The 11,772-nt window shown below is 55.9% G+C and overlaps 2 protein-coding genes across 2 annotated transcripts in view; one reads left to right on the top strand and one right to left on the bottom strand.

The window, feature by feature from the left end:
- GPR179 (G protein-coupled receptor 179) overlaps positions 1 to 3,636 on the top strand; it is a 10,623-nt gene extending 6,987 nt beyond the window's left edge. The window contains exon 12 of the mRNA XM_026072928.1: positions 227 to 3,636. Within this exon, the coding sequence (XP_025928713.1) occupies positions 227 to 3,636 (3,410 nt within the window). The remainder of the gene's footprint in view (positions 1 to 226) is intronic.
- Positions 3,637 to 7,103: 3,467 nt separating this feature from the next.
- MRPL45 (mitochondrial ribosomal protein L45) lies at positions 7,104 to 11,679 on the bottom strand. Its single transcript, XM_026072927.1, has 8 exons — positions 11,656 to 11,679; positions 11,102 to 11,297; positions 10,483 to 10,600; positions 9,977 to 10,075; positions 9,321 to 9,369; positions 9,021 to 9,170; positions 8,776 to 8,949; positions 7,104 to 7,831 (listed from the first exon to the last, which is right to left on the bottom strand). Exons 1-8 carry the CDS (start codon positions 11,677 to 11,679, stop codon positions 7,772 to 7,774), a joined length of 870 nt encoding a protein of 289 aa, XP_025928712.1. The 3' UTR covers positions 7,104 to 7,771.
- Between the last annotated feature and the right edge of the window lie 93 nt (positions 11,680 to 11,772).

The raw sequence follows: 11,772 nt of genomic DNA, 5'->3' as shown, positions 1-11,772 counted from the left end.
CCCGGCGGGGACGGCTGGGGGGGAGCGGTGCCCCCCGCAGACCCCCCGGCGCCGGCCGCCCCCGCCGAGCTCCGTCCCTGGGAGCCGCGCCGGGAGGAGACCTCGAGCAGGGAGCAAAGAGCCGCTGGCGCGGCGGGTTCGGGGACGCCCGGCGGCGCATCCGCCCCCGGCCTCGGGACGCCCGCCCAGAGAGCCTCCCTCAGGAGCCTCGGATTCTCCCTCCAAGGCTTCGGCCGCTCCCGAGGAAGACGCAGCTGGAAAGGGGAGAAGGAGGGCGAGGGAGGAGGAGGAGATGGAGGCAGCAGCGGGGAGAGGCCCCCCGGGGGCCCCGGCTGCGATGCCACGGTGGGCAGCGAGCAGGCCACCATTGGCCCGTGGGAAGGAGCCGACCGGCACGACAGCAGCGCCGGCACCACGGCACGGAGCGTGGCCTCGGCTGGCAGCAGCCCGGCGCGGGAACACACGGTGGACGCCCACGGGAACGTGGCGGGGGAGCCCGGCTCTGCGCGGAGCAGCACCGGCAGCACCCCACGGACGGCCGAGGGCGAATCCCCGCGGCCGCGCGCCGTCCCGGCCCCCGTTTGCAGCCGGAAAGTGGCAGAACAGCCCTGCGGAGCTGCTGGCCCCAACCCGTGCGACGCCTCTGCGCCGAAAGCGGAGGCTGCTGAGGTTCGTCCCAGGGAAGCCCTGGGGGCTCCGCCAGGAAAAGGACCCTTATTAAGGCAGGAGGCAATCGCAGCCTGGGAGGACGGAGGGGTCCCGCCGGGAGGGACAAGCCCTGCGGAGCTGCACGAGCCCGTGTGTCCCAGGGAGAGCCTGGACCCCTGGGGAATCCCGGCAAGGAGCGGGAGCCCTGGGACACCAGCGGGGAAAGTGGAGCATGCCACGAGCCGGAAGGCAGAGCTCCGTCCTTGGGAAGCCAAGGCGGATTCCGGCGTTAAGGTAGAAATCTGCCCCGGGGAGGAAAGCAGAGGTCTGCCCGAGATGGGGAAGCCAGGCCGGGACTGGGATCAGGCCTCCGGCGGGGAGGCACTGCAAACGCCACGTCCACGGGATGCCGGGGAAAAGGTGCCTCCAAAGCCCGCCGGGGTGACGTGGAGGGAGACCRTCTGCCCCTGGGAGAGCCTGGATGTGGAGGGTGCACGGGCGAAACACGGCGCCAGCRCGGACCCGCTCGGAGCGACCGCGAGCAAAGCGGGGAGCGGCGAGAGCGCCAAAGCCGAGATCTGCCCCTGGGAGGCGGGTGAGGTTGAGCCGGAGAGAGAGAGGCTGGAGCAAGAGCGGACCAGGCTTTCCAAATGGGCCAAGATCATCTGGCCGAAATCGGTGGGTTTGCTGAGAGCGCAGCAGAGCGGGAGCAGCCACCCGGCGGCCGCCCGTCCTTGGGCCAGCGCCGGCGTCGAGGCAGCCGCTCCTAAAGCGGCTCCCAAAAGCCCCGAGCTGCCGCAAGCGACCGCAAGGAGCCCGGAGGGCGCAGGGAGCGCGAARGCTTTGGCGTGTCCCTGGGATAAAGCGGAGATTTGCCCTTGGGAAGCGAGCGCAGCCTTATCCGACGCCGCAAAACTACAAGGCGACGAAAGCGAAGCTTCCCGGGCGAAGAAAGGCGTCTCCGCGCGCGGAGCCGGTCCGAGGGGCGCGAGCGACCCCCCCGAAGCCGTGCAGAAGGGGAGCCTGCCCCAAACGCCTCCGAGGAGAGCGGCGGGCGGCGCGGGGAGCGGAAAGGCCGACGTCTGCCCMTGGGAGGCTGAGGACGAGCCTCCTCCCGCTGAAGCAGAGACCTGCCCTCGGGGAGCGCCCGCCGCCCCCGCGGGTAGGGAGAAGCCGAGGCAGGGCGCTTCTGAGGGGGAAAACCTCCCGGGATCGAGAGGGGTTGAAGCTACCAAAGCGAAGCTGGCGGAGAAGGTTGGCGGTCGGCCGGAGTCATCCGCGTGCCCGCGGGAAGGTGCCGGCGCCGAGGTCGCCCTCGCCAAGCTCGTCAAGAGGAGCCTGGAGAGGCTGAAARCGGAGCGCAGGGAACGGCAGGGCGCGAAGGCGGAGGTCTGTCCCTGGGAAGCGGAGGAGCCGGACACCAGCCGCAAGGCGGAAATCTGCCCCTGGGAGGCGAGCGAGGCCCTGCCGGAGAAAGARGGAAAGAAGGGCAAAGAGAAGGAGAAGGAGCCTGCCCACAAGCGCATCACGCATCCGGCGGCGTTAGCCGGCCCGGCGAAGTCCCCGGAGAAGGGGAGCAGCGAGCGAGAGGCCGTCTGCCCCTGGGAGAGCCCGGACACGGAGGAGCCGGCCACGAAACCCCGCGCCGGGAGCCCAGGTCGGCCCAAATCGCCCTCGAGGACATCCCGGAGCGTGGAGAGCCGAAAGGCCRAGGTCTGTCCGTGGGAGACGCAGGAGCGCGAAGGCGGCAGCAAGGCAGAAATCTGCCCCTGGGACGTGGCTGCGCCTCCGTCGGCGGGAGAGACGCTGAGAGCGGCCGAGGACGGTCTGTCCGCAGGGAGCAAAAGCCCGAGCCCAAATCAAAGTCTTCTCAAAGAGGCTGGAGGCAGCGCGGCTAGGAAGAAGGAGAAAGCAAGCAGGGAGCRCGAGTCCGTCTGCCCCTGGGAGAGCGGGGGCACGGAGGGCTCCTCCGCCGGGGACAGTGCGGGAAGCGCGGAGCAGCTGAAAGCCGCTTCCAGGAAATCGGAGCTTGCGGGGAACATAAAGGCGGAGGTCTGTCCTTGGGAGAGCCCGGACACGGAGGAGCCGGCCGTGAAACCCCACGCCGGGAGCCCGGGTCTGCCCAAAGCGCCCTCAAGGAAACCGGAGGGCACGGACAGCCGGCGGGCAGACGTGTGCCCGTGGGAAGCAGCGGGTGCCGAGGCTGGCGTTGGAAGTGACATCTGCCCCTGGGAAGGGACGGGTGTCCCACCGGATGAACCAGGCCGGGTGATTCCCAGCGGGACGAGGGCAGCGGGCTCCGGGCACCCTGCGGGCACCTTTGCCCAGGCGGAGTTTGGGAGCAGCCAGCGGGAATCCGTCTGCCCTTGGGAGAGCCCGGGCGCGGAGGAGCCCTCCCTAAAAAGTGGAACGGGGAACAGCCCGTCCAAGAAGTCCGAGAGCACGGAGAGCAGGAAGTCTGACATTTGCCCCTGGGAAGYGGCAGAGCCCGAAGCCGTGCAGAAGGAAAGCGTTAAACCAGAGGTGCACCCACGGGGAGCAGCACAAGCACCCCCCGCCGAGGCCGGAAAGCCGGCGGCAGGAGCGGGCGCCGCGTCTCCGACGGCCCCGCTGGGAAATCCTGCGGGCAGAGCTGCGGGCAAGGTCGAGCACAAGCCGCTGTGCCGCGTCCTGCCGGGCGTCCAGCCCCCGCGGGACCCGGGCCAAGGCAGCGGCGCCGGGGCAGCCCTGTTCCCGCAGCCGGCGAGCAGCAGCCGCGACACCGCCGTAGCCGAGGTTTGTCCCTGGGAAGYGGAAGGGGTTCTCGCAGCCCCCGACAAGCCCATTCCAGAAACCAGCAAACCCTCCGCAGTGTGTCCGTGGGAGACGGAGAGCTTGGAGCCCACGCCGACCCTCCGCGGGCAGGGCAGAGCCGGGGAGAGCCGCGGGGACGGAGGCAGCGGCGCGACCCGGACCAACCCGGACGTCTGCCCCTGGGACCACGAGTAGCTCCCTCGGCTGGACATGGCTCACGCGAACGTGGAGGGAAGGTCCTGAGCCGAAGGCTGCTTTGGCTCCCGGCGCAGCCTGCTGCCCCTCCGYGCGGCCCTGGCTGGGGCAGGGCCGCCAGCTTTGCCTCCCGGCGGCTCCGGCCAGGCTCCAGCAGCTCCCTGGGGACCAGCGCGGTGAGGGGAGCATTAACACTTCCCGCCTTCGAAGAACTCGAGCCGAGCAGCAGCAGCCTGCAAATGCCACCGGGGAYGCGTCAACCCCGGCCCAGTGCGGAGCCCTCTTCGCCCAAGCCGGGGCACCTGCGTTAAACCGCCCACGCCGCCGGCCTCTCTCGCTTCCACCGGCACGTCGGGTGCAGAGCCGTAACTTGCTGGCTAAAACCCCTCGCCCACAAGCAGCCAAACGGCGCCGAAGGAAAGGAGCCGCGTGGGGCGGTTGGTGCCGCTGGCACGAGGAAGCGCGGCTTGTCCGGCGCCCTGAAATTCGCAGTCCCCAGCAGCGACGTCTGTAGCTGTGCTGTGCTAGCTGATCCCTGGGGATGCAATTCCGCCCCGAGCAGGACAGTCGGCCACAGCTAACCGAGGCTAAGACGCCTTACGCCCAAATGCCACCACCTAACGTTATTCTTAGCACTGCCTGCTCCGCTTGCATAGAAATTCCTCGTGTTTCCCAAGCTGCCCACCTTACCTCCCGCTCCTGGCTACAGGCTGCGCTTGCACCCTCCACCCTGGACGCGAAGGCACTTCGGTCTAGCTCCCGTTTGCCGCTGTTCTGCCTCCTTGTGGTAGTCGTTCCTTACAGGACCAAAACACGCCACAAAATTTCGCTTCTTTTCCTCAAAGAGCCACTGATATAGGCAGCTGAGGGAAGAGGATGCAGAGAGAAAAACTCATGCTGGCAACCAGTTAGGGAATACGGAGGCGGCACGACTGTCGGTTCTGGCTGGCGATGTAGAGCCGATGGGAGCTGGCAGCCGCAGCCAGCCGGAGGCTCGGAGGCTCGGGCGTCGCGTTCTCCATCACAAGCCGAGTGAAACCAGGGGAGAGTCAAACCAGGGCAGCAACAGTGCGATTGGCAAGGGAGGAAACCGGCTTTCCACATTCCTGCAGCCCCACTGGTCTCCCCCAGCACTGCTCTCACCTGCATTTTAAACCAGGATGATTTCTGTAATCGCAGCCAGGACTGGTCAGGTTCCGAAGCTTGGGATACAAAGCCGCTGTTCCCAGTCAGCCCCACGACAGGTTTTTGCTTCCCTGACTCAAAGACGTTCAATTTTAAGTGCCCTCTGAAGTCGCCGAGCCAGCCACAGCGCTTTCACGCGTGTGAATCAAACCTTTCTGCTCTGTTTTGGTCCGACGACGCCAGCTCAGTGCTTGAACGCTGCGATTTGGCGATTCCCGCCACCATCTCTGTTCCCAGCAGCCTCTGCCTATCGTTCATCCCGGGGGAATAAACTAACGCGTGGGTCATTCCCTGCTCTGCTTTTAGAAACGTCTCCCTTCAGGAAGGCTGAGGTCGGCATTCCCAGTACCAGCCTCATCTCTGACCAACTTCRCAGCACTGCTACACTTCTAACTGCAGCAACTCAGCTGTGAAGGTGTCTGTCTTAACTAACAACGCCACTAACTTTTCAAAGCACCTTGTCCTTACTGGTTACATCTTCACACGTGTGCGTGTTCAGCACCTGTGCAGTCATGCTCAGAGCTCACTTTCCTATATCACAGGAGACAGTTTGTTCCATCCGCATTTACACTAGCACCAGCAAGCCTTCACTTTTACAGCCCATCTGTGGAAGTGCTCAATGCTTTTATCGTCCCACATTTCAACTGCTTTCTGTATTCACACCACCCATTCCTTCTGGGGCAGAGATGCAAACAGATTCCCGTAACACAGGGCAGATGTGAGACCACAGAGGCACCACGCTCCCCAGAGCAGCACACGGGGCTCTGGGTTTGCAGCTGCTCCAGCCCATGCGCCCACAGGGTGCTCTTCCCCTGTCCCAGCTCTTCTAAAAGGGGTGAATGTATTTCCTGCTCTCCAGTGTGGTATGGCTGGAGATGGAGCGCTACAAGCAGAGAGCAGCACCTTGGCCTCAGGACAGAGCTACAGAACAGTTTTCCTCACCATAAAAAAAAACAACCAGGCAAGCAGTAGGCTTCATGGGCATAAAAAAAAAAACAGACAGCAGAAGTGAATATTTCAGTTCTATCCCTGATCTCTGCACAAGACTGGGACTCAGAGCTTGTCCTGTCGTCCTTCTGTCATTTACTTCTCCTGTCCTTAGAAAGTAGCGTTGCTGTAGCGTGCTGTCTGTGATCTTCTTCAGCGCCGAATGTCAAGCAAGACCATCCACTTGTGTAAGAAAGTGTACATACAGAGAATAAAGAGTATTACCTACAGTGTGCACACTTACTGGCTGATCTATGGGGTGCGGGTAAGATACCAAATACRTCTAAGGAAGAGGTACAATAGAACAACACAAAGCTGTAAGGCTGTAAAGGAACACCAGGAATAAAAGTGGTTTAGTTGCAGAGATTTGAATACTGGCAAAGGAGATGGGGAGCTACGTGCTGCCAGACTTAAAGGAAAGGTCATTCTCCCAGAAACCCTGCCGCTCCATCAGAAAGCATGCCCTTTTCATTAAGGGCCAGAAGAACTTTGTTTATGTTTTATAGATCTTGGTTCCAGAGTCACATCCATACCTGCTCGTATGCAGCCTTAGTCACATCAGATTCAAACCAGGCAGCTACCGCTAATTTATTTAAGGTCCTAGTCCAGCTCACATATCCTGGACGTGAAAAGAGATCCAGTGCTCCAGCACATGAATGAAGCGTAGGCAGAAGGCTCAGTATAGAAGGTTCTTTCAGGAAAGGCATACAGGTTGTGACACCCCTCTGGTTTCCAAAAAGATGAAAGGGATTCCACTGCTGGTTCCTCTTCTAACAGAGCATAAAGATGGTATTTTGCCCTTTCAAAAGAACATCATTCACAAGAAACACTGAACAACTCTGCAAGTATAAGGAGCCATAAGTCTTATTGCATGATCTGTAAAATCTCTTGCAAGGAAGAAAAATAATGCACTTRACTAGCTTTGGAAAACAGTTAAGAAAGACCAGGTTGAAAAAGGCAATGCTTTGCTATTTGATAACTGGTAAATATTTGCTCTGTAAATAGAAGTAAATTGAGCTTATCTGAGCAAATCAGAGCAGGAATAGATTAGCAGAGTGCACTGGCTTAGCCCCAGCCATGGAAAAAGGTAGCCTCTGGGTAAATGCTTTCTGGACTCATACAGCCTGCAAAACCAGGGAACCTGATGTGAATGTCATCATGTCCACAGGATGGTGCCAGCCACTCACTAGCAATATCCCATTAGTGAATTCATGAGCATCTGCAACAAATACACCAAACCCCCTCACCTATGAGAAATGCTGCCTTTCAAGCAGACATTAATTGACACAATCATAGACCTTAGGAGTCAATAATTTTATTAAATTATCAGTGCTGTGCTACAGCCCCTTTGGAAGCTAGCCTTTAACAAACACCCGTTCAGCAACAGTCCAATTGCAGTACCCACTCAGGAGAATTTGATTGAAAGTATGCTTGCTGCTCTTCCCTGTTTTCTGTTAAAAAAACTTGGGAATCAGTGTACAGGCAGAGAAAGAGGATCAGAAAAGAAAGCACCAATATCCACTGCTGCAAATTTTAATGAAAGCCCATCAGGTCTATGGCACTTCCCATGAAAGTGCCAAAYATCCCTTGTTTAGACCCCTTCTGCTGCCAATGGCTCTCATGATGCAAATTCAGCGCAGAGGTTTGCCTAGAGAGCAGTCCTGAAGAGAACAGATTTCTGGTCTTCACAGAAACCCACAGGGGTTTATGATGCAGCACACTGAGTCTACTTGATGAGAGCAAAGCTCTTCTCGGAGCTCATTTGAATCCCCCTCCCAAGCCCCTCTCACTGCTGYAAAGGCAACTTCTTAGTGGCGAGAGTTCATTCCCAAAGACACTTTGCTTGTTGATYTGTCCACTGGAAAAGCACAGCTATGTCCAACATGCTACCCCCACAAACATACTCTGCTTCTTCCCCCCAGGGTTGTTTGTACCATTGTGTCTGTACAGGCTCTGAAATTTCCTATTTGATTTCTTCAAACTCTTGTGAGGGATTCAAGGTTGGGCCAGGAATCATCACCGTCTGAAAAAGCAAGAAATGGAATTAGCATGACACAGAACAGCTCTGAGCTGCTCTAACAGGAAATTTTCATGCATTATAGAGCTTGAGAAAGGGTGAGCAGGGGGTTCTGGCAATGCAAAGGCCTTGCACAGGAAGATGACCAGATGGTAGCAGCATGGGGGAGGAACGGGATGACATCCCTGGTACCAATACTATAGTTCTCACCTCCTTCCTCTCTAGGACCTGTTTTTAGTAACACAGGAAAACAGAACACCTGCACCAATTTGCCAGACTATGCACAGGGAGCAATAACCACAGAAATTATCATATACATGTCAAATAACCTCAGGCTTTTATTACATCTTCCGGGTTTAGGATAACAAGCATATTCCACATTTTCCAGATAACGACCTCAACCACCCTACAGACTTTGGTGAAGTCCCTGGTTACCCCTGCAAATTAGGCAGGGGAAGAAAATCAGCCAGCTTAAAATCCAACYTGCTGTGTAGTTCAGAGAAGAACCCATGTCTCACAAGCCACAGAGACATCTCTTTTGCATGGCACTAACAGCTCTAAATTACCTAYGCCAGGCTTTCCCAGTCACTACAGAAGCCTCTGGGCAATATCCAGCAGCTGGATGGAGCAAAACACAGCTGCATCCAGGCATAAAACCTCCAGAAGCAGCAGAAAAGCTACTGCTCATAACTAGAACAGAAGCACACRACTGGCAAAGACCTCCTGGGACTCAGTCTAGTGCCTGGCACTTATAACATACAATGGCCAAGGTGAAAGCCACTAGGGGCTGATAACCCCACATTAACAAATAGGGCTCCTTGCAGATGAAGCCACCACCATCCCATTCCAGAAGCACAGCTTTGTTTTTGTCCAGAATTAACTAGGGACCTTTGTTTCACAGACACAGTGCACAAGCCAGCAGAGCTGGCGCCCACTCCTGGCGGCATTACCTTGACAATGGGATCCTTTGGCGGAGCCCACTCTGGAACRATCTTGCCGTGCATCCTCCACGTGCCGTACGGGTTGACCAAGTGCCTCTCAAATACGACATACTCCAAAACGTCCTTGGGCACCTGCTCCCCACCATACATCAAACGCCCAAACCGGTCATAGATCGCCAAAGTCTGTAAACAGAATCAAGAATCGTGTCAGGCTGGTGGCAGGTTGGAGTCACAAGGGGCACAAGGGCACGTACCTGTCGAGTGTGCATCCGCACCGTCACCTGGCCATACAGGTTGCCTCGATTCACCATGCTGTCACATCGAACATGAACCACTCTTGGAGGTTCCAGTGACTCTACAAAACTCCACCGGATGGTCTTATACCTGTTCCCACGGACCATTTCCTATAAAGAAAAAATAAAACAGCAGTAACTTAGAGGGTGCATTGAATGACAAGCAAACTACTGTCTAAAATGAAGCATTTATTCATTAGCTATTTCTCAGACTTGTGCATTGCCTCCCCACTGTACACTAACATCCGGGTAAATATTTACCGAGTAGCAGCGCTCTGTCACCAAGGAGTGAAGTTTCTGCTTGTTAAAACTGCAAGAGAAACACACCCAGTTACTCGAATACACATATCGGAAAGAGGCTTACTCATAAAGTCCTCCTTCTCCAGAAGGTACACAATCCATTGGCAAAACAGAAAAAGCTAAATTCTCAGCTGTGATCTCAGAGCAAAAAAAGAACAAATGCAAAAAGGTTGACAAGACTTCAGGGAAAGACATGACAACATCCTTGGGAAGCCAGTTATGATCTAAATGTTTTATTGATGTTTGGAATTGTAACCAAGATGCAGTTTTGAAATCTGTTCTATTACTGGAAAGTGGAGCAAGTCAGTGGAGCAACACTGCAGATCCAAACAGTTCCCTACAGCACGATTTGGAACAGCACCAACCACCCACTCTTCTGCTGATAATACTGAGGGTGCAAAAGCTCATCTCCTTTACAAGTCAGGTCAAGATGAATTTTTCATATCCCRCCTTTCATTATCAAAAGCAAGAAGGTACTAACCAAATCTCTAACACTATCTCCTCTTCGGGGAGGAGACAGCAGGATAAGATAAAGTCAGAGACAGGGTATAAGGATTAGAAGTACAAAAAAAAACCCAACAGGCACATAACCACATCAGTCAGAGAATGGGTCTTACTTTGCCAGGCAATTGTGAGCTTCAGTGAATATCTCTTGTGCCTTCTCTGGGAAGGTTTTAGTGCTGAAATTTGGATCGTGATCTTTTAACTTCCGCAGACTGAAAAGACAAGAAAAACTCTACAGCAAGCAGAGAACTATTTGGAAGATCCTCACATGTTTCAGATTATGACAATAATCTTATAAAGCTCAAGCCCAGCTTTTACCAGGAAGCAACTGTGAATTGGAGACGCCTCACAAAGACATAATCTCTAGGTATTCATAAGACAAACATATTGCAAGTGCAGTCTGCAATCCCCCCAAAACCACAGAAGCCAGTGCGTGTTGCAACCATTCACACGAGGACGGATGCCTTGCATTCATTTTCATACCAGAGACTCCCGATTAAGCGATACAACAGCAGCAATAAAGAACCAGGTAGAAAACAAAGGCACGGTCTACAAGACCGAACTGAGCATAACTTCTGCTCCAGAAGTGCCATTGACTAATTAAAAGGAGAGTACATACGCTAACTGGGAGACGGCACTCTGCTTGAACTTCTCCACCTTTTGCTTCAGCCCCTCTTTAGACAGAGAAGTCAAGCGGGCATCACCTTCAGGAGGGACGTACGGGTCAATAATAGCAGCTGTATGAGAGGAAAAGAAAGGTCAGGAAGAGACTCAAAAATGGCAAAAGGCTACATTTCGAAAGCAACAAACAGACAACACCCTGGCTGCTGAGGGCTGGAGAACCAGGAATCCTCCTTGAAAATGTTTGTAAGATGAAATACAAGCACAAAGACAACTGATAGCAGGCACCTGTCAATACTGATAAGCTGGGTTAAACTGYACGCTCTCCTTCTCTTCTGTACAGTCCCAGGAGATGAGAATAAGACACAGTCAGCAGGAGGCAACATGACCTCCCTTGCTATTCCTGCTTCCTAGGTACAAAGGAGCCAACAGTCTGACACATTTCTGGGGTAAAGCAGGGCAGCTGTTATCCCTCACCAGGCGGCAGAGTGAATAAGTCAGCCCATTGCAGACAGACAGGCTGTCAACAAAGTCACGCTGCTTTGGCTAATAGCTCCATGCTTCTACCTTGCATTAGTTCTGCCCTTGAGAAGTGACCAAAGCAAGTTTTCTATCACCTGTGCAGGCCAAATAGAAGGTCCGTTCCACATGTTCCTCAGGAGCTACAGCCCTTAAAGCTCTGAGTTTCTTCTCCTTCTCTTCAAGGGACTGTTCTCTGTTCCAGTTGGGGACAGAGAACCTCCGCTTTGTTCKCACGGGGACAAGAAGACAGGTCGGAGCCGCTCTGGCAGGACGGAGTAAGGATTCCACATTCTAAGGAAGAGAAATAACAAAGTCACGGAGTTCGCCCAACATCCCTTCRCATCTACAAAAGGCAGAGCAGAGCCCCTGCTGAAAAGACCCCCAACACCAGGCTTGGGCAGGCTGAGCAGGAGTGTGCTTGGAGACCAATTCTCATTATTTCCTGCCTGCTGGAACTGCACTGGAGCCCAGTGTCTGCCCCCCAGCACGGCTCCCCTCTCCCAGCTCTCACCCTCTCTCTGTGTCCCACCCCGCAACCCCCAGCATCTCTTCTCAGCAGCTCTCCAGCCCCGCAGCCCCTCACCCCCCCGGCTCTGTAGCTCCTCAGCCCCATCCAACACTCACCCTGCCAGGCCGCCCCCTCCCTTACCCCATAGCTCCTCAGCCCCCCCATTGCCTCTTACTGCTGTCAGCCTCGCTACAGACCCTCATTTCACAGCCCTCCTTGTCCCATAGCCCTCCCCACAGCCCCTCGCCCCACAGCCCC

Source organism: Apteryx rowi, unplaced genomic scaffold (genome assembly GCF_003343035.1).
Source record: "Apteryx rowi isolate R43461 unplaced genomic scaffold, aptRow1 scaffold_354, whole genome shotgun sequence".
Taxonomy (NCBI): Eukaryota; Metazoa; Chordata; class Aves; order Apterygiformes; family Apterygidae; genus Apteryx; species Apteryx rowi.
Note: the sequence above shows the minus strand (reverse complement) of the source record. Positions and strands in the feature narration are given on the sequence as shown.